General features: G+C 37.1%; 1 protein-coding gene across 2 annotated transcripts in view; it reads left to right on the top strand.

The window, feature by feature from the left end:
* The first annotated feature begins 18,713 nt into the window (after nucleotides 1-18,713).
* LOC127433853 (phosphatidylinositol 3-kinase regulatory subunit alpha-like) overlaps nucleotides 18,714-23,166 on the top strand; it is a 36,681-nt gene continuing 32,228 nt past the window's right edge. For both annotated transcript variants that reach the window (XM_051686149.1, XM_051686139.1), the window contains exons 1-2: nucleotides 18,714-19,038; nucleotides 21,627-22,231. In XM_051686149.1, coding sequence (XP_051542109.1) covers nucleotides 21,901-22,231 — 331 coding nt within the window. In that variant the 5' untranslated portion in view covers nucleotides 18,714-19,038; nucleotides 21,627-21,900. The remainder of the gene's footprint in view (nucleotides 19,039-21,626; nucleotides 22,232-23,166) is intronic.

The raw sequence follows: 23,166 nt of genomic DNA, 5'->3' as shown, positions 1-23,166 counted from the left end.
AGATAGTAAAGTCATACAGGTTTGAAACCACATGGGGGTGAGTACGTGTTGACAGAATTTAAATTTAAACTTAAATTCAAACCCTATAAGCACACAGTGCACATGTTTGAGAAACAAACTGAAATTGTTTGCAGCTCCTCTTTCAATTTCTTCTGCATTCAGGAGAGTTTTGGAGATACATGTATTTAAATCATGGTGGCCACGATTATTTAAATCAATCAAAGATGCAAATTTTCTGTCTCCTATCTCAATTGTCATTGAAAACTGTTGGGCAGCACAGCACAGTCATAGCTCCAACCAGTCTGCCTCCTCCCAACGAGTCTTTTCAAACACAAGCGTCTCACAGTCTGCAGCCCACTGCCGGCCTCTTTCAGAACACTGCACCTTCCCATGCATGGCAATAGTGATATTCGGTTCAAAGTACACTACTGGTTCAATTGCATGTTATGGAGCATTGTGACTTAGACGCCAGCCTTTAAGGGCATTTCTTCAACTACAGGAACTTTTATGTCCCAGGGGTTGATTTTTATTAAAAAATCTTTTTACCATGTCATCATCATTTACTTTTTGCTACTATTCTCTTAGACTTTCAATCTCAAAATATGAAAATCTATCATTAAATCAAATTGTAACATTTTACATTCTTGTTCCCTTTGTTCAGAGTTTATAAAGGGATTCATCGATGACTTATAAATCATTTACAAATGCATTATAAATCATTTATATGCAGTTATAATAACATGAATTAAAACCTCACATATTATCAATACTTAATAACACTTATTCAACATTAGTAACTTAAGAAAATGTACTGTTATGCAAAGTAGACACATGTAGAATTTATTAATGAGTTGCCAACATTAGAAACCTATTAACACAAATATTTTAGCATATTTTTTAAGATGTACGCATTTTAATTACATAACAAAATTCTATCAAATTGAATTATGTAGTGTTTAAAAAAATCAAATCAATAAAACGTAAAATATTTATTGTGGCAAGGAGGAGTGTGCGGCTAGGTCATGAGTGCACACGGCCGGTCCCCAATCGGGCTAATCAGTCGAGGATAGGGATAAAGCCGAGCCGGATGTGGCAGTTCAGGAGAGAGAGAGAGCCACACACAGCTGCTGTGTGTGCGCTTGTGTTTTGTGTATTTTTGTTTAAGTTTACATTAATAATTACTTTCACAGTTTGTCCGGTTCCCGCCTCCTCCTTGCCCATCCTTTATACTGTAACATTATTATTATTATAGATTATTCAATTCAGTTTGATGGAATTTTGTTATGAAATTGAAATGTGTAAATCTTAAAAGTTCTGTGTGGTTTAATGGTCATCAGGCCTTATTATGTGCTGTTAAATATGCTGTGAATAAGCATAAAGACTTAAAATTTGTTTTTGCAGAGGACATTATGTATAGGACTAGATAAGTTAGGACAGCACTTAGAGTAGAACAAATTCTTTGATATCAAAGTAAAAAGGAAAGTAACAACACAAGTGAGTCAAGACATTGGAGCAATTAATATATATACAAAAAAGTTGTATAACTTATATACAAATCGTTATTTGGTTAAGCAAGCCGAGGCACACATAGAAATATTGTTCATTAGCGTTATAACATTGGCCTGTGGCCAAGGCACAGCTAGCAGACTGTACTCTAGCACATGGCTCTTCAGAGCAGCAGCAGTACATAAGTATTGGCGATGGATCTGCTTGGTTGGGGGTTTGTGTTTTGTGTTTATGCATTTGTGCAGCTTCCCTGCTTTGTTGGGGGATTGTTTGTTATGTCTGTTTGTGCAGCAGCATGTAACACATGCTCAATGCAGCACGTCTTGCGTATTGACTCATTGCGCAGCAGCAGCAGCATGTCCACATGCTAACTCAGTATGTATGAGTATTTTCTAACAGTAGCAAGTCTCCGTACTTGCTTTGCAGCAGCAGAAGCATAGCAGATGTAGTCCACCAAGACCAATATCCTATCAATATGTCATACCCACATTAACATGCTAAATCTTAGAGTTGCCATGACTGAAATAGATTTAGAATTAGAATCAACCATTAAATGCGTTAAGTGCCAATTTCTACAAAGGTTTAACAGGAGCAGAAGTTCCCCTTCTGTGAAATTAACTTAGCTGCGGGTTATTGAAGATAATTTTGGTCTTCAATGTGCCTTTTCACATATTTTCCCATATACATGTCAACATATAATGTATTATTCATATTAAGTTGACAACAGAGGTATTTTCTTGCAAGAAGTATGGTTCTCTTAACATCTGTGAGGGAGAACGTTGACATGCATGAATTATGAAACTTATGGAAGCTTTGGCATGCATGAAATGTTCAGTTAAGAAGCAGTAAGAAGAAAGAGAGTTGCATTGCAGGAAAGAGAAGTATTTATTTCTGTCGTTTCCAGTTTAGTTTAAATAAGCGTTGATGGGTGAAGCATTTCACATGTTCCTCTTATGTCACTGGGCATTATGGCATAGACTGTGTGAGAATTCTCAGCTTGCTCACAAAACTAGGATAATTGGTGAATGGGAGGCAAAATTAAAGGACAGAGTCAAAGAGCTTTTCACCGCAGTGCTGGAGTTAGCAGCAAATGAGTCGGATTAAAGGTTTAGGGGGCCCGGTTAGCTGCAAAGAGAATTTTTAAAAGGTAGATTTGACATACACAGAGTGGGCGTACAAAAACCTTCTGTTACCTACCTGCAGCATTCATTCAAATCCAGAAAGAGTGTGAAAAACAAAAGTGCACTAGGTTCCTAGCATGCTCGAGGGCAGAAATAGAACTTACTTCTCAGAAGAAGTGTTTCCAGAAGACGCAAGCTATACTTCAGCAATGTGTCAAAACTGAACACATGGCATGCACTTATTTTAGAGTTGAGATTTTAATCACATTGTACATGGTAAGATGTCAAAATGTCATCTTTTTGTAAGGCTTTTTCAGTGGTGCTTCCTAAGTCAAACATCACGATTATTTCTGCTCATATTTAAGGCCCCAACACACTTCATCCAAAATCAAAGAATGAACGGGTGTGATGTCATTTAGAACAAAATCTGGCCTAAACAAAGGTCTTTTTGAGCTCGTTTCGGTGGTTCTTAGCAGCTCGCCAGCGTGAGCTTGCACGTACCGGCTGCTAAACACCTTCTTACTGCCATTGGTCTACATCATTGGTAGGTGTGACCTGGAGCTCAACCTACTTTGAGGCCGACAACTAATTACTGTTTAGTCAATTAAGATCAGTCTACATGAACTCACGGGCCTTCAGAGTTATCAGCAAGCTGATGCAGATTTACCTACATCTGTACGATTGTTCGCATAGAGACATATTCCAAGAGCGTATTTTGTTATTTTTTATTTTTTATTTTTTTTTTTATAAAAAAGAAATCAAATCTACTCAAAAACTCTTAAGTGCCTATTCACTCTTGTTGTTTGCTGCTTTACTCATGTGACATCTGCAGCTAAAAGTCATTCACATATCTGCCCAAAGTAAGATATGCCTATCATCATTTGTCTGTATTCTACACATTAACCCTCTTTTATACATACATCTTTGCTGTAGTATCAGTGTCATCATAAATTACAATAACAGAGGGTAGTCGGTGCACATTCATCATTGGGATGTTAAAACAGCTCCTTTTACTGATCTTGTTTGAATTATTCTCAGAATGAGGCATGAAGTCATTGATAAAACATTTTTATTTCATATTAGTTGATGTTTTACATGTAGTCTTGAGCTCTAAATCTAACTTTACTATAGTTCATGACTTGTAAGTCGATACAATTGAACATTTCCATTATAGTATAAGGAACTACATTTACAAGCTTGTTCGAGTGTGAATAAATCATGTGATCTGGTGGCTTAGTTGACAGAGCATTACACTTGCAATGCAAAGGACCGAGGTACAAGTCCAGAAGAGCACGCAAGTCGATGCTTGAGCCAAAACTGTCATAGAAGCACCACAGCATCTGTATTTTTCATCTCACATTTGCTTGCAGGACACTATCCGTTAGGTTTAGGTTTAAGGTTTAGGGTTAGGAGGAAGTTTTTTCGACAGAGCATTAACCTTATGAACCTCATCTGTTTGTGAGAACATTTAACCCACATTTTAATACTCGTCTGCCACAATAATGCAATATATTTCAATCCGATTATATATTTGAATTATTGTGTATTATTTGTATTTTATTTTCCTTTTTAGGGGGCCTCAGTAAATATTGAGATATGTGATTAATTGTGATTAGTTAATTGGTGATCATGTTATTAATATGATTAAATTTTAATCATTTGACAGCCCAAATATAAGCACATCATCTCTCCACCAAAAAATATTTGTTTGTGTTCTGCAAAAAAAAGAAAGTCATACAAGTTTGAGACGGTATAAATGTGAGTAATTGAGGAGAAAATTATCATTTTGGGGTGAACTGTTCCTTTAAGCATTGCAATGCACAATTAATTGTTAAATATTTCAGAATATGTTATCTACTATACACAGACATGAAATCAGAGCAAGGCACTAAAGAAGTTATTTACAGTTATTTACTCCCATTGCATGAAATTAGCTAATTAAAATGCTGAGAACAGATAATTACAGTGCTGTGGAAAAGTATTTGCCCCCATCCTGATTTCTTCTGTTTTTGTGTATATCTCATACTAAATTGTTTCAATAATTCATACAAAATCTAACATAAAACAAAGGCAAACTGAGTAAACACAAAATACAGTTTTTAAATTATAATGTTATTTATTGAAGCAAAAAAGTTATCCAGTACCAACTGGGCCTCTGTGAAAAAGTTACTAAATCCCCAAATCTATGAAACTGCATTAATGGGGTTCAGCTGGACTAGACACACCCAGACTTGATTTCTGCCAGCCCTGTTTAATCAAATCAACACCTAAATAGAACTTTTTTTAGCAGCATGAAGTTGGCTAAAAGGTCTGACCCAGTAGCACACTATGCCAAGGTCGAAAGAAATTCCGGAAATAATGAGGAAAAAGGTGACTGAAGTACATCAGTCTGGGAAGGGTTACAAAGCTATTTCAAAGGCTCTGGGACTTCAAAGAACCACAGTAAGAACAATGATCTCCAAATGGAGAAAACTTGGCACAGAAGTGAACCTTCCCAGAAGTGGCCGACCTTCCAAAATTCCTCCAAGAGCACAGCAACGACTCATTCAGGAAGTCACAAAAAAGCCAAGGACAACATCCAAGGAACTGCAGGCCTCTCTCGCATCAATAAAGGTCACTGTTCATGACTCCACTATCAGAAAGACACTGGCCAAAAATAGTATCCATGGAAGAGTGGTGAGGCGAAAACCACTGCTAACCAAGAAGAACATTAAGGCTCGTCTGAATTTAGCCAAAACACACCTTGATGATCCTCAAAGCTTTTGGGAGAATGTTCTGTGGACTGATGAGTCGAAAGTGGAACTGTTTGGAAGACAGGGATCCCATCACATCTGGCGTAAATCAAACACAGAATTCCACAAAAAGAGCATCATACCTATGGTCAGGCATGGTGGTGGTAGTGTGATGGTGTGGGGATGCTTTGCTGCTTCAGGGCCAGGGCGACTTGCAATAATTGAGGGAAACATGAATTCTGCTCTCTACCAGAAAATCCTAAAGGAGAACTTCCGGTCATCAGTCCGTGAGTTGACGCTCAAGCGCAACTGGATTATGCAGCAAGACAGTGATCCAAAGCATAGGAGTAAGTCCACCTCTGAATGGCTCAAAAGAAGCAAAATTAAAGTTTTGGAGTGGCCTAGTCAAAGTCCCGATTGAGAACCTGACTGTGGCAGGACCTTAAATGGGCAGTTCATGCTCGAAAACCCTCCAATGTGGCTGAACTAACGCTGTTCTGCAGAGAAGAGTGGGCCAAAATTCTACCACAGTGTTGTGAAAGACTGATATTCAGTTATCTGAAGCATTTGGTTGCAGTTGTTGCTGCTAAAGGTGGCACAACGAGCTATTAAGTTTAAGGGGGCAGTTAGTTTTTCACATGGGTGACATAGGTGTTGGATAACTTTTTTGATTCAATAAAAAAAATATATACATTTGAAAACTGTATTTTGTGTTTACTCAAGTTGCCTTAGTTTTATGTTATATCTCGTTTGAAGATCTAAAACAATTTAGTATGTAAAATACACAAAAACAGAAGAAATCAGCAAATACTTTTTCACAGCACTCGTACAGGATATTACACAATTATACCATGTCTGTGGGATGTAGGACCTCTCTTTGCTCCTATTAGATAACATCACAGCTTTCTCTTCACAGTGTGTGGGTGCCCCACTTCCCATATCCAAGAGGCAGTTGGTGGTCTGTGAGGACCTCTGCTTTGATATCCATATTTGATTAGCATGATAAAAGCCATCGCTGCAGAGGTTCTGGTTTGGTGGCCCCCCAGTTTTATGGTATGCTCACTCTCAGGTTTGGAGCCTCAGCATAACTAATCTAGGGCACATTGTAGGCAAGAACAAAAGATCAGCTAACAATTCCAGTCAGAATTTGTTAGGCTTTGGGACAGTTCACTCACTTCTTTCCCAAATCCTGTCAAATGCACACAGTATATTCTGTATGTTATTTGAGTGTCAAACATGCATACACAGTATATTATGGTACATCCCTTTGTGGTCTTGAACTGGCATTAATCATAACACATGTTGATACTACACTAACTTGAGAGAGCCAAGAGCAACATTCTGTGAACAGGATTGATTTGCTTTGCTTTCAGACTGCAAGATGAATATAAGTGGGCTCGGGGGGAGGTGTTTTTCTGTCTGCAATGCATGGGAAGCTTCTATTAAGCATAACATTGTTAACTAGAAAAGGAAAGTTCATAAAGAGAAACTCTGATGTAGGCTTGACAAAGTCTGAACATTTAAAATGCATACATTCAAAGGCCTTGAAAGTTTCATAAGCCTTGTGTACTTTGAATACTTCAAAATCTATAGTCTTAAAGTCTAGGGTATGTTTTTCCTCTGTCGTTATATAAAAGCCCATAGTCGAGCGTTCTAGATTTTCAAAGTTTACTCCATTGAGCATCAGTTCATTCCCACATTAACACTCCATTGACCGATGCACTTCAACTGTGATACTCTTTAATGCAGTCAATTCCAGGCACATGAGCAGACAATGCACAGATTTGTGAAAGGTTAGGGTACAATGGGGCTAAAGGCATCCCTTAAGGAAATTTTTCTTTTTTTTCTGGTCACAAAAGGTATCAAGGTAAAAACTATTTTTTTAATTAATTAATAAAAACATTTATTTTTATTTTTATTGAATATTGATGGAGCAACATAATTTGTGTGAACAGAAATAATAACGGAAGGTTGTTTTGTTATTAAAATTCCATTTAAAAATAAGGTGGTGAGGGAGACTTTTACCCCACACCTGGGGGTTTAAAGTGATATCATGTAGATACCGGGCCAATAGTTATAGGGCACACTTTGTCAAAAGTGCAAATAATTTTGAGAGAGCAAGATGCTTTTTTGCGTAACAAATTAAGATGATGCTTACTCAAAATAATCACTACATAAAAAGTCAATCATTTCCTGCTCATTTCAAACACATTTGGCAATTTATTACATCTCACGTATTCTATAAACAAACTAATCTCTATTATGATTGGATCAGTCAATGTGAGCCCACTTCGAACATTCTTCATAACAAATCTTTTCCCCCCACTTAAGAAAAACAATGTGTTTAATAGGGACCTTTAGACTCTGCAACAGGGGGGCTTTTTACCCCAAATACTATCCTTTCACTTTTTGGACAGTTATTGAAAAATGTTTGATTTAATGATAAATTAAATGATACATAAGTATTTGTCTCAAAAGAAATGTGTTAATTTCAGGGATTTTCATTAGCTACATAAATATGCAACATTTTAAAAAATAATAAAAATTAGATCAAATTGCCCCAAAATCAACCTATAGACATAACACGCAAAGATCTCAAGGAATAGGACAATTTTGCAGTGGATAGTGACAAACAGCTGTTTAGGAAAGTGCTGTGGTATTTTTTTTGTTGCTATTCAGTGTTTTGGGAGAAAATAAAAGGAGCTTTTACACCACTGTACCCTACAATTTATTTATTTATTTATTTATTTATTTATTTGCCAAAACTGGTGACTTTGAGAGAAGCATTTTTTTTTATTTTCTTGAGTTGTGTAGCAGTCATGTAACCACTGGCTAAAGTATTAATAAAAGACAGTAACCATTCAGTTTCAGTTAAAAAAATAAATAAAAAATCAAGCTAAAAAATCAAGATGCAGCGCAACGAACAGAGCAGAATGCAGGTGTCTTGAAACTAGTTTTTAACTTTTGAAGTTCTTTTTAACTTGACATAGTGTCTAAAAATGCAGGGCTTCTGTGAGAAATGCTAAAAACACAGCGAACCATGCATGGCACAGTGTTCAAAGTCATCCATCTAGCGAATTACATGGAAAACAATTGAAAAACAGCGCGGGTGGACGCAAAACAAAACCCTTATTCACATGACACACTCATTGATTGAAGTTTCTCAAAGTTACCTCTCTAAAACCAGCAAGGCAAGCAACAAGACAAGGGCTTTCCTTTTTTTTTTTTTTTTCTAAGACATGTTTGAACTTGCTTTAAGCATATAGGCAGGTTTTAGTGGAGGCTGTAATGTGTTCTTGATTTACAAAGCACACGTGTTTAGTTTATGATAGTGTATAAAAAGGAAGTTTTACTTGAGACGTTTTTGCATTGTGCTGAAATTATAAATACAATTAATATCAAAACAAAGCAAAGACAAGGCAGGGTCATAGTTTAAACCCATAAACCTTGGAGTATGATGAAAAAACATGATATATACATTCAAATCATTCTGCGGCAACCCCTTTAGCTCTTAAGCTCAGACCTGTGAATGGGTTGTTGGCAACATAATTACCTTAAATTAAATATTGCCTGTAGGTCTGTCTGTCACTCAGTGTTTAATTGTTGTTGCACAAGTTCTGTGAACTACAGTACTCTCTATCTAAGATTGCACAAGTCAGCTCTCAATATAGGGTGCTGTAGTTTAAGCAGGTGAAGCCCAAACAAAGCAGCTGCGTTTCAGAACAAATTGTTCTGCAAGTTGTAAACAGCCCGTCTGTAGAACGATGTTTCTGAACAACCGTTCGTCACTGGATTTGCAATGTTGAAGTGAGAGCTTGCAGCCAGTGGGCTGGAACGCAGCCAACGTTAGCACACTTCCATTAGAGAGAAAGCTGTGCTATATTTATATGCTTTCTCAGAATACTCAAGTCACAAAGAGTTTGAACAATTTATGTTAATGCAATATGAGTGTGGAGTATATTCTCTAGCTGTGCATTGGATTTGAGAAGCAGTGTGTGAGTGCAAATCACATCTAAATGTATATAAATTCAAGCTGTCAATAATGAGTTTGCTGTGCTCATCATCTTTTTGTCAGAATCATTAGTGATGTTTGCTAATGCACGCATCACTAATACTGTTGCTCATAATTAGGGTTAGGAATATGAACAAACCCCTAAAGGCAGAACTCCAAGCAAAATCGAAGTAGGAACGGGTGTTATTTTGAACAAAATCTGGTCAAAATCTGGTGTTTTACGTTTGTTGCGGTCATTCAAAACAGATTGTCTGCGTGAACTAACTTCGTACTGGCTGTAAAACATATTTTCACTGCCACTGGTCCAAGTCATCTGTGGGTGTGACTTGGTTTTTCAGCTACTTTGACGGCAACATCTTTTTCAGGTCAATCTCTTCACTCAGTTGAGATCAGTCAACATGAACAAAGTGGAATACAGAGTTGCCATGCCAGCGCAAACTTAAATACATCTATACGATCGTTCACGAAGATACATTTTACAGGATAATTTTATGTGATTTAATTTTGAAAAAAGTCTATAAAATATGATAACGGATGGTAACAGGTGCATATTATGGCCACATATAGTGTGTTAGCTTAGCATTAGCGCCATGCAAAATGTAAACATTAAAAATTACACATTATCTACTGCATATATTGTATATTGCTTTAAATCCTCATTGGGTGGTTAAAAAAGCTTCTTTTACTGATCTCAAGTGGATTCCATTTATAAAATGAGGCATGCAGTAATTGATAGCACATTTTAAGGGTGTATCAGAGCCTAAGTTAAACCTATGTGTTAAACTTCAGGGCATAACTTGGATGTCATTCGATTTGTTGAAGACAATAAAACAGGTTAAAAAATCCCTTAGACTTACATTGAAGTAAGGACTCAAGTCATATCTAGGGACCAGAATATGATAATAGCTGTTTCCCCACTATACACTATGCACTCAGCCATGTAGTGTATGAATTTTCAAAGTGTAGTATCGTCCCAAATGGAACACTTAACGTTTTTATACTGCACAGAAGCGTTCGCCATTTAACAGCTGACAGAAGTGACGTTTCAAGCGAACGTGATGCGTTGCCGCTAGCGTTAGAGCGTTAGCCAACCACAGTTCAACACTTGTATCTTAAACAACGTACATATTCACACAGCTTGGGGTGATGGTAAAGCATTCAACTCACATTTGTAAAGTGCTGTATCCACTGACGTTTTGCTAGCTGCTACATTCTTCATTATTTATAACTTTTTGAAGTTTTGTCAGACCAGCAGCACAGCCAGGTAACTCCGCCCCTTCCGCTATGTATGTAAACCACATGCTCTGAGTGCATGAAGTGTCCAGCATTCCACACTCAGTTTTCACGGTTGAAAAAGTGCATTATCCGGGGACTTAAATTACACTTATTTTTGCTGCATTTTCAGTATTAACATACTACTCACACTACTTACACTACAAAATGGCATAGAATAGTGCAGAAGTGTGTGGTTTGGGATGCACCTAATGACATTTATTATTGGTTAGTAAGCAAGCATCACCCTAGCAATCACCCAAAACACCCTAGCAACTTCTTGGCAAGCAAAATGCTAAAAAACTACACAGAACACTTTAACAACTTCATGGCAACATCCTAGCAACCATCTACAACACCCTAACAATGGGGCAGCAACCCTTCTAGACTTCTGGAAAACTTGCTGCAAACTTGCTGAAAACTTGCCGCAGATTCGGCACCAATTACTTTCACATGCAAATGAGCTTGCTATTCACCTTCAAGGTTTGCCAGAAGTTTACAGCTCTTCACTGGTAGTGGTGAACTTGCAGCAAACCTTTGGCAACAATGAAGTGTTTGCAACGCTTGCAATGCTGCAAGTTTGTGGTAACTGGGAACCTCTGCATGGGCAAGCACCACTCACCTTTTTCTTCAAAATATGTAAAAATCTTTTTATTATTATTATTATTATTATTATTATTATTATTATTATTATTATTTTAATTCAAAGAATAGAATGCAACAGTCTAGTTACAAAAGTAAAAACCCCATTCATTGTTGAATTTATTTTTAACTATAACTAATAAACCTTTAAAGAAAACCTACAGTGAGCTCAGAGGTTGTTAATCAATGATATATGTTTCTGCTGAAGCCGTCAGTCCAAATTATTTAACTTCATTTTTTAAAATCGTGTTAAATAACTGAATTCCTGGTCAAGAACTACATTACCCATGATCCAACAGAAAAAGATCCACCAATCAGAGAAAAGCAGCCAACAAAGCACACTAAACAAGCCTGGATGAGACCGCCCACTTGCATTAAGTATTGTGAATGACAATGAAACCAAAATATGTTTCTATACTGAATCAACTACTTTAAATCAATAGTTTAATATTGTTCTATTGTTTTAAATGTTAAGTTTTCATGGTCAAGTGGGATATGTTCAAATGAAGAACTTTTAAAACCATAGCTACTCTTCATGGATGTTTTTGTCTAAATAAAATCACTCAAAAAGGACAATGAGTATAATAATCTGCGAGGTCACAAAGAACACCATTGCTAAGGTTATGCTCTTGTCTTGTGCACTGGCTAACATTAATGTCCATGAATCCACCATTAGGAAAACACTGAACAAATGTGGTGTGCATGGGAGGATACCAAGAGGGAAACCACAGCTATTCAAACAGAACGCTATACTGCTTCACTGAGGTTTGCCAAACTCCACGTAGAAGATCCAGATGGCTAATTGAAAATACATTTGATAGATGTGAACAGATGAGACATAACAGGATCTTTTTGGGGGATTAATGAGAAACACTATGTTGGAAAAAATTAAACACTTATAAGGCATGATGGTGGGATACATAATTTTCAACTTCAGAATCCAGATTGCTTGCAGTCTTTGGGGGAACATTAAGTTCTGAATATGCTTAAATGTAATGGAAGAATGTTATGATGTGTGTCTGCGAGTGACAGCTTGACAGCATGAGTGTCATGCAGCACAACAATGTGCAATCAAATGTCAACCTATAAAATATTTAACATTTTGAAATGTTCTAGTCAATTCCGCAACTTTAGCCAAAATACATGATCATAGACAAAGACTAGGGTTGGAACTGATAGCTAGCTCTTATTCAGAACTGGTTCCATTTTTAGAAAATGACTGGAACTAAATGATTTCATGGCGTTTAGTTATGTTAATAGTTTTTGAACAATAATATCACACAGGAAATGGGCATGTTCTGATTTTTTCTCCAGCCAAATTCAGACGTGATGTGTGGGATTTCAGACAAGCGCCACCATATGGCGAATATTCATGCCCTGAAAACTGACCATGCTTTTTGACACATGAAAACACACTGTGCCCTTCATGTCACATCCTTTAAAAAAAGTGAAAGCAAGCAGTTTTGGTCTCAATACTGTTGCATATGCGTGTAACTGTAGTTCCAGCTTCGGTCACTGGGGGCAGTTCTAACATTTGGAAAGCATGGACTGATTTTAGCTGACAAAACAATCAACCTCCTGTCCACGATTTTCTTGTGGTCACGTAGTGATTCACCTCAGTCCGGTTGGCGGAGGACGAATCCCAGTTGCCTCCGCGTCTGAGACCGTCAACCCACGCATCTTATCATGTGGCTTGTTAAGCGCGTTGTCACAGAGACATAGCACGTGTGGAGGCTTCACGCCATCCACCGTGGCAACCATGCTCAACTCACCACACGCCCCACCGAGAACGAACCACATTATAGTGACCATGAGGAGGTTACCCAATGTGACTCTACCCTCCCTAGCAACCGGGCCAATTTGGTTGCTTAGGAGACCTGGCTGGAGTCACTCAGCACGCCCTGGGATTTGAACTAGCGAACTCTAGGGGTGGTAGCCAGCGTATTTTACCACTGAGCTACCCAGGCTCCCGTCCATGATTTCCTTGAACATTTGCATTCTTTTGCAGACTTGAACACTGTACTTTTAGAGAAGAGGCTTAGGATCTAATCGCAGCTTTGCTTAAGACAAGGAAGAAGGTAATACAATAAACATAGAGGAATACAAAATAATTAAAATATATACATTAACACAACAGCTTAACATAATAACAAGAACTGACAATGAATGATGAGGGAACAGGGAACAGCTGTGGAAGATGGAAGGCAGGTGAGTGTAATCAAAAGGTGCATTCTGGGAAGTGTAGTCCATGAACAAAGGCCAAAACTAAACAGTCACTGAACTGAACTGAAGGTGAGGGAAAAAACACAAGGCATTTCCTGACAAATGCTCTGAAAATGTTTCCTGCACTGCTATACAGTAATGATTTACCGTTACTGAATCAACAGCACCACAACAACAACAACAACAACAAAAAATAGTTGTGAGCTTGCAGTCTGAGTTTAATGTGATGAGAGAGAAAGACTGGATGCCGTGAAATACAAGTATAAAGACAATAAATAGAAACCACATTTTTCTATTGCACTATCCTTGCTGGTTATACGCAACAAAAAACAGACAGTCTAGTCCAATTCACAAATTAATAACACTTGATTAAATTTTACTTACAAAAAAGACTCAGGAATGAGACTTTATCTCATGATTTGTTGGTTTTAGTCAGTTTATCGAATCATTCATTCACTGAATTGGTCAGAACAGTTAAATATGTTACTCAAAAAAAAGTGTTGTTTTTTTATTTGTACAGAAAGGACCAATTATTGGGGTGGGGGTGAGGACAAAGGATACTTTGGATGTCTACGTTGCTGATCGGAATGCACACAGTATGTGATGCAAATTTCATCATCAGCACAGTATGCACGGACTCTCTCGTAGTCAAGAGTATACTTTGAAAAACTGAGCATTTGACTGTTTGTGAGGCAATCTTTTTGGGTGAACTACTGTATCCCTTTAAGTGAAATCAAAGTCACATACAGAATGATTAATTATGGAGGATTACAGATTATTCCTCAAGGTTTACAAACTTTTTTGCACCAATGTATATTCTGTGAGCAAACTATTGCATTACATTCATATATCACTGTAATTCTAGCTGCAATCCTTTCACAGTATTAGTCACAAAGAAAAATCATTCTCATGCCCTAAATGCTTTGAGCACTCTCAGTAGCCCTTGGACGGTAGGCTTCTCACACCAGGGGTATTTTTCCAAGTTAACCTCCCCCATAATCAGGCCACCCACATTTACAGTCATGTGCCTTGGATTGGCCATTCTAAATCTGAGTCCTGTGGACTCCATACTAAATCCTGACAGACAATGAATAATGGAACACAGGAAGTGGCCCCTGCTTTGAATATGATCACTAAACTAATCTCAGAGCTTTTATAGGTTTTGTGGAGGTAGCTTTGAACAAACATAGCCTATAAGTTGTATTGACACAAACAACATGCTTGTAACATTTGTAGGAAATCTCATACTTTTACTCTTTATTTTTTATTCTTCTAGATAATCACATTTCAAAGCCCAAGTCACAATATTTCAAAATTTTTAGTTTTATATTTTGAATAAATCTATATTTTTGCATGTTGTATATTTTTTGTATAAACCTAAGCACTTGCATTAAGAAAAAAAAAAAAAAAAAAAAAAAACAATTAGAGTAAAGCCAAAGTCAGGTGATGAGATCACATTTCTTCATTTCATTTATCAGTTTTTTTTTCTTGTTTTTTTTTTTTAGCATCAATTCTCCACAATGTTCTTCTTAGTAAAGTTTACAGTGATACACTGAGGCCTTTTTCTGCTTTATTCTGAGAATCCTCAGATCCCGTACAGAGAAAAAAATTCAGCTTTATTTAATTAGAGAACGGAACAGGGAGTTGAGTTGAGGGAGAGACTGAATATACATGTTCCATGTGGCACATGTCTTCTTTTGCACGTCAAAAACAGCTAAACAAATTTATAGAAAATGAAAAATTTAAAAACGCTGTTAATGTAGAATAGCCTTTTTAACAAAAGACAAATCAAACTGTATCAAAGTTATGGCACTGATATACAGCATACCATATTACTGACTTGTTACCGCCACTATACAAGGTACTACAAAGGTATTTAAAAGAATACCTTGGTATTACCATTTTACAGTTGAAGTCAGAAGTTTACATACATCTTAGCCAAATACATTTAAACTCAGTTTTTCACAATTCCTGACATTTAATCATAGAAAACATTCCCTGTTTTAGGTCAGTTAGGATCACTCCTTTATTTTAAGAATGTGAAATATCAGAATAATAGTAGAGAGAATTATTTATTTCAGCTTTTATTTTTTTCATTACATTCCCAGTGGGTCAGAAGTTTACATACACTTTGTTAGTATTTGCCTTTAAATTGTTTAACTTGGGTCAGACGTTTTGGGTAGTCTTCCACAAGCTTCTCACAATAAGTTGCTGGAATTTTGGCCCATTCCTCCAGACAGAACTGGAGTAACGGAATCAGGTTTGTAGGCCTCCTTGCACGCACACGCTTTTTCAGTTCTGCCCACACATTTTCTATTGGATTGAGGTCAGGGCTTTGTGATGGCCACTCAAATACCTTGACTTTGTTGTCTTTAAGCCATTTTGCCACAACTTTAGAGGTATGCTTGGGGTCATTGTCCATTTTGAAGACCCATTTGGCACACTGAGCTTTAATTTCATGGCTTATGTCTTGAGATTTTCTTCAATATATCCGCATCATTTTCCTTCCTCATGATGTCATCTATTTTGTGAAGTGCACCAGTCCCTCCTGCAGCAAAGCACCCCCACAACATGGGGTCCCTCCATGCTTCGTGGTTGGGATGGTGTTCTTCGGCTTGCAAGCCTCATCCTTTTTCCTCCAAACATAACGATGGTCATTATGGCCAAAAAGATCCATATTTGTTTCATCAGACCAGAGGACATTTCTCCAGAAAGTAAGATCTTTGTCCCCATGTGCACTTGCAAACTGTAGTTTGGCTTTTTTATGCCGGTTTTTTTGGAGCAGTGGCTTCTTCTTTGCTGAGCAGCCTTTCAGGTTATGTTGATATAGGACTAATTTTACTGTGGCTATAGATACTTATCTACCTGTTTCCTCCAGCATCTTCACAAGGTCCTATGCTGTTGTTCTGGGATTGATTTGCACTTTTCACACCAAACTACATTCAACAGGAGACAGAATGCATCTCCTTCTTGAGCGGTATGATAGCTGCGTGGTCCCATGTTGTTTATACTTGTGTACTATTGTTTGTACAGATGAACGTGGTACCTTCAGGCATTTGGAAATTGCTCCCAAGGATGAACCAGACTTGCGGAGGTCCACAATTTTTTTTTTTTTTTCTGTGGTCTTGGCTGATTTCTTTTGATTTTCCCACGATGTCAAGCAAAGAGGCACTGAGTTTGAAGGTAGGCCTTAAAATACATCCACAGGTACACCTCCAATTCAGTACACCTCCTATTAGAAGCTAATTGGCTAATTGTCTAAAGGCTTGACATCATTTTCTGGAATTTTCCAAGCTGCTTACAGGCACAGTTAACTTAGTGTATGTAAACTTCTGACCCAATGGAATTGTGATATAGTCAAATAAAAGTGAAACAATCTGTCTGTAAACAATTGTTGGAAAAAGTACTTGTGTCCTGCACAAAGTAGATGTCCTAAACGACTTGCCAAAACTATAGTTTGCTAATATTAAATCTGTGGAGTGGTTAAAAATGTTTTAATGACTTCAGCTATATATGTTTAATTAACATGGTGTTACCATTGTATTCTGTAAAATAAAAACAAAATAAAAACATTGTAATACCATGGTACTTTAATAAATTGAATAAATGCAATTAATATAAAAACTAAAGGAAATGCAGTGCAGGCTCATTGTTTTTACAACATTTACAAAATGTAGGGGAGACTGGGGTTGATTGGCACACTTTTTATTCTTTGTTGAATATCTCTGGTGGAACAAACGTTAGGAAACCCAAACTAGGTATAAATGAAAGCTTAAGTTCTTAGGTTAAAAAAAAAAAAAAAAAGAAAAAAAAATTCAATGTCACCAAATATTTAAAGCCTTTAGTTAATTAATGATTAAAGTTATGTTTTGCATTTGCATACATTGTGGGGTTGGTTAAATTTAAGTTTAAAACTAAAGTTTTAAAAGAAGCAACACACAGAAAAACAAACAATAGATTGTTTGAAACCAGGACAACAGAACTCAACAATTTGTCTTATATCATTAATATGAGTAATTATTATGTAACTAATATGATTATATATTATTAATTTATGTTTTGAATTAATATGAACAATTTTACTTATATAAACTTGTACAAATATATAAATCTTCACTTACATAAACATAAACATTGTAAATGGACTAATGTAAAACAATTTAATCACATAAATGATAGGAACTAATTGTAACATTGGCTTGGCTTGAACCATGTGTATGTATAAAATAATAATAAAAATAACACAGTTATCATTATTATTATGTTATAAATGTTTATGTACAGGTATGTTGGTAAATAGTGTGTCTGATAGTTATGAATTGTTATCTATTCTTTTTTATACCCTATGTGCAAATCAACCCCACTCACTCTTATTGTAAATTTGTCAGATAGCATAGCTTATTAGAGGCTTTCAAATATTATATCAAACAATAACTAATACCCATCTCTATTAACTAAAATTACTATATTTTTAAAAATCTTGATCAGAATTATTTCTACAACATGTTTAGCAGAAATGTTTAATTTTTACAGAGATATAATGAAAAGTTGTCTTCACCTTAACAGATTTTTACATGATGCATTTTGTGAAATGTATTACATAATTACCAGAAATAAACTTTGTTCTAACCAATCCTTTTCTCTCATACATGGTAAAACCATGTTTTTTGGACATGTACTACGTTTTTTGAGTACCATGGTATTTTTGACATATTTTTGGAGAACCATGTCAATACCATGGTATATAATATGAATACAGTAATCATTTAGTATATGGGTAGTTGACATGAAATGTCATTATGTCTATAATCATTACAGGTTAATGAATATGTTATATACCCATAACTATCCACATATCAAAGTACCATGGTATCACCATCTGATAGCACTGTACCATACAGTAGGACTCTCTGAAAGTCATTTCGAGAAATATTGCCCCATTGAAACACTCCATACAATAAGAATGCAGCAAGCAGCACAACACCCATTTCTCAATTTGTAATGGTTATTATTACGGCTAAAATCTTGCTCTCGAATATTGCTTTCGTATGACCGAGAAAACTGCTGGCGGAAAACTTTCAAGTGCAGCCGTTTGACACGTTAACTAGAGGAGACGGGGCAAATGTATGAATATGGCAGAGGGGGCGGGGCGTGCCGGGGGGAGGGGGCTGCCGTAGAGCATTGGGCGTGGCTTGAGTGCTGAGTGGATTCAGTGTGCTGTGACTCGGGCGGAGTCGGCATTACTGTCGGGAAACGAGCCCAATTATTAAGTTAGAAAGTAGTAAAAATAACCCAAATAGAGGGTTGAAATTCACCCCACTGTTGGATGTTATTTCCACGAAGACGCGTCGTCTGAGGTGGGCTTTATAGCAGTTGAGCTGCGTAGGTTAGCTGGAGAGCCGCCGTAAGCTGGAGTTACGGGAAGGGAAGGAGATTTTCTCGGCCCTGCTATTCATGAACGGGCCCCTTGCAACTTTAAAAAAAAGTTAACAGATACAATTCAATCTCTCGTCATATTCTCCAGTACCCGGTAAGTAGTATTGTTTTATGTAATGTGCAATGTATTCGGGATAAGTTTGGGATATAATGTTTCGATTATGGCATGTATTTGGCAGGATCGCTTTGCTGTGTCGATTGTTCCAGTACGGCGTGTCCCGACTGCATCCAATTACTTGACATGCACACTGGCGATTTAATTCCATCGCGACTGACTGTGCAAATGAAATGATCGGGCTTTATGTTGTTTTTGCTTATAAACTATGAGCTAGTTGCTTTATCATCTTTGTGTCGTTCTTTAAAGTTAGATGCTGTTAGCCGACATGCTAAGCCGGAGTTTCTGTAATTAATTGAAATATATATAAATAAAAATCGCCTCGATTAACGCCACATGAAGCGATGTCGCTCTGATTAATATTAATTGTCGACATTTAGCCTGGTATGCGATTTGTAGTTGTGTTTTGATTTTTAATGCTTAATAATGCCCTTTAAAACTTGAAAGTTGCATTTTATTGCTTTATGAGTGAATTACCTCACACTTGGTCAGAATACGGTCTGATAAATTCCTTAAAGTCCGGTTTTAACGTCACGGCGATTTACAGTATCATCGGAATCGGTTGCAGTAAGCCGAATGTTGTGCTCGTTCATCATTTCGACTCACTTTGGAGTTTTCTTTTGCGCCATTTGTTCATTTATTCACATTTGTCCAAACAGTGCTCATCTACATTTGCTTGTGAGTTTTTTTATTTTTTTTTTTATTTTTTTTTTTGACACTTTCCGAGGTGTTTTTGGCCACAATACTTTTGCTGTTCAATTCCTATGTGAAGTCATGCTTAACGTTTTATAAGCAGTTTTATGCTGCATGAAAGAGAAAGATGATTTTACCCCCCCCCCCCCCCCGGCCATAAACCGTTTTGCTACCAGTCTCTTTATAGTTTAGTTTAGTAGTTGAACACATTGATCATTTACATCCCATTTAAAGGGATAGTTCACCCCTAGATGAAAATTCTCTCATCATTTAATCACCCTCATGCCATCCCAGATGTGTCCCAGACTTACTTTCTTCTGCGGAACACAAATGAATACTTTTAGAAGTAGGGACGCACCGATACCGATACTGGTATCAGAATCGAGTCCGATACCGCGCTCATGTACTTGTACTCGTACTCGTAAAAATGCTCCGATACCAAAAACCGATACCATCTGACGTACGAATGTCATGCCATAAACATTCAGCGCTCAGATTAAAATCACATTGTGTCCTAGTGTGATTATTTAACAGCAAAAGCTGCGATTTAATGAGATAAATAGGTAATTTGCACGTGCAGCATGTTAAATGTGAGTGCTTGAGAATTTGTGGAGCCGGCGTTGTGCTGACATAGAGACACAAACTGCTCATACCTTTAGAGATCACTGGCTCATACACGGAAAACACCATCATGAGCATCACATGCTGTGTTTGTAGCAGATGACAGCAGACAGAGCGCTAATTCACTTTTTAGCACAAGTCATATATAGACTACATATTTATTTATTTATATAGTAGCCTTTTGTGGTTTAATAATCACTGTGATTCACGTAGTGACCGGCTTTTCCATATTGGGAATCTGCCGTCATATCGTTAGAGCAACTTGGTCTAACAAAACAGAAACACTTCAAAATAAATCTCAATTTATATGAAAAAGTATGACAGAAATAGATCACTACTGTATTGTTATGTAATATTCACTGTTATACTACTACTACTACTTATAATAATAATAATAATAATAATAAATCAGTAGTAATTGTATTATACTTGAGCAGTATCTCACATCTGTGAAGCACTTTATTTGACAAAAATAACTCCAACGTTGTATTTGGATTGTGCTGTGAGGTTCTGTATAAAATCACTTCATTTGATAAAAATAATACAATTTCATGTTGAAAATTAGTTGTTATACTTTCAGTTGATTAAAGTTTTAATTTATTTAAACACAGTTTTGATGATAACATTGAAATAAACTGCTGATATTGAGTTCAGCAAAAAAAAAAAAAAAAAAAAAATGTTATCAGTGCATGCCTGTTTAGAAGAATATTTCAGCTCTGTATGTCCATTCAATGCAAGTGAATGGTGACCTACTTAGAAGGTCCATAAATGCAGCATAAAATAATCAATACGACTCCAGCGGTATAATTCATGTCTTCTGAAGCGATGTTAAAGGTGTGGGTGAGAAACAGATCAATATTTAAATTATTTTTCTATAAATCTCCACCTTTGACCAGCCCCGACCATTAGGTGGCCGTATGCACGAAGAATGTGAATCGGCAAAAAACAAACGAATGTGAACGTGAAAGTGGAGATAAAGGACTTAAATATTTATCTGTTTCTCACCCACATTATTATATAGTTTCTGAATACATGGATTTAACTTTTCCTTTAACCTATTGTTGATTATAGTAGCCCATTACTAGCTCTAAATAAAGGTATATTTTAGTGCTTTAGTCCTTTTTTAAAATTGTATTCAGGTTTTTATTGTTGTTTGTGCAAATAATGTGTAACAATAGAAGTTTTTCTAGGGTTTACCCCATTGAAGTTGATTGTCTTCATAGTGTGTGTAAAACAGCTTCTCTGTGTTGCAGGTTCGAGTTACTTTATGAGATCCACAGAAACAGGCCTCACACAGATGGGAGCGGTGTGTCTGCAGCACCTCGAAGGTGCACTCAATCACTGGACCATTAGTTTCACATAATCCACCAGTCAAGACAGACTATTCGATGTGGATGATGATAATAAAGGCTTAAAGTCTTTGGATCAAGACACTTTGTTTAGACTCTTACCTGGTATCCACAAAGTTGTACATAGAACCTGTGAGGAGCAGAACATTATTGAATATTTGATACAACACCCATCAAGATGAGTGCAGAAGGATATCAGTACAGAGCGCTGTATGACTACAAGAAAGAGAGGGAGGAGGATATTGACTTGCATGTAGGGGACATTCTTACTGTCAGTAAGGGTGCACTGCTTGCAGTCGGCTACAATGAGGGTATGGAGGAGAGACCAAATGAAATCGGTTGGCTGCCCGGCTTTAATGAAACCACTCAGGAAAAAGGGGACTTTCCTGGTACGTACGTAGAGTTCATCGGAAAGAAAAAGATTTCTCCGCCAACTCCCAAACCGAGACCCCCAAGGCCTCTACCTGTGGCCCCAGGGCCCTTCAAGCCAGATTCAGACTCTGAGCAAGGTGGGTGAACTTATTTTGTCCTAAACTTTATTTTTTACACTTTGATTTACACTTGATTAAAACGTGGTCAGACCATATACTGACCAAGTGCGAGGAATTGATGGTGAGAACGAGAAATTTTGCACGTCAGACTCGAACACATGTTGTGCCCGCATGAGCACCAGTAACCACTAGACCACAGTTCTGATGCCAATGAGCTTTTACATTAAACTGTTTCGCCGGAAGCTGTTTATACTTAACCTCTAGATTAATATTTGGTCATCAGAGTTGATCTTAAGCAGTGATCACAAACAAATCTTCATTTTTAAATATTATAGTCTGCCATTTTAGCTTGGTTTCATTGGTTCCTAAAGCGAATAATTCGAGCAAATCATCTTTCACCTTAACTAGATCAATTCATGTTGACACCAAACCCAGGTGCCTCTCTTGAAATAACCACTTGCCACTTTTGTTATTTTCGTAACTAGCGACCTGATTTTACACCACCATTTCAGCAAGAGATGGGATTTATAGTCGCAGCACACAAACGTCCACTGGATATTTAGGGCTGTTTAAGCTTTGCACTGGGCTATGGTTCGTTATTGCAAACATGGCAGAAAGCCCAGATTTGGATGAAGGCCTGTACACAGTAGTTTGTAATTTTCTGGTGTTTCTGTGCATTTCGCACCGCCATTTAGAGCCCCTATGGCTACCTAAATATCTCCCCCAGTTCTCTTGATAAAGTGTGAGATGTGTAATTTTGGTTCAAGCAATCGCTTAATACTTTTAAAAGTTTCTTAACTTCTTCAGAGTTAAGTTCGGATTGGTTGGTGTGAAAGCGACCAAACAAGTTGTACACACCAGCGAATTGCCCCCGAGTCCTCTTGATAAGTTGGTCTGGGGTACGTTTCATGTGAACTGTCTGAACCCTCAAAGAATCATTTAAGGTGTGTTCA

The sequence above is a fragment of the Myxocyprinus asiaticus genome, chromosome 4 (genome assembly GCF_019703515.2).
Source record: "Myxocyprinus asiaticus isolate MX2 ecotype Aquarium Trade chromosome 4, UBuf_Myxa_2, whole genome shotgun sequence".
NCBI classification, from domain to species: domain Eukaryota; kingdom Metazoa; phylum Chordata; class Actinopteri; order Cypriniformes; family Catostomidae; genus Myxocyprinus; species Myxocyprinus asiaticus.
This window is presented reverse-complemented; position numbering and strand designations above follow the sequence as displayed.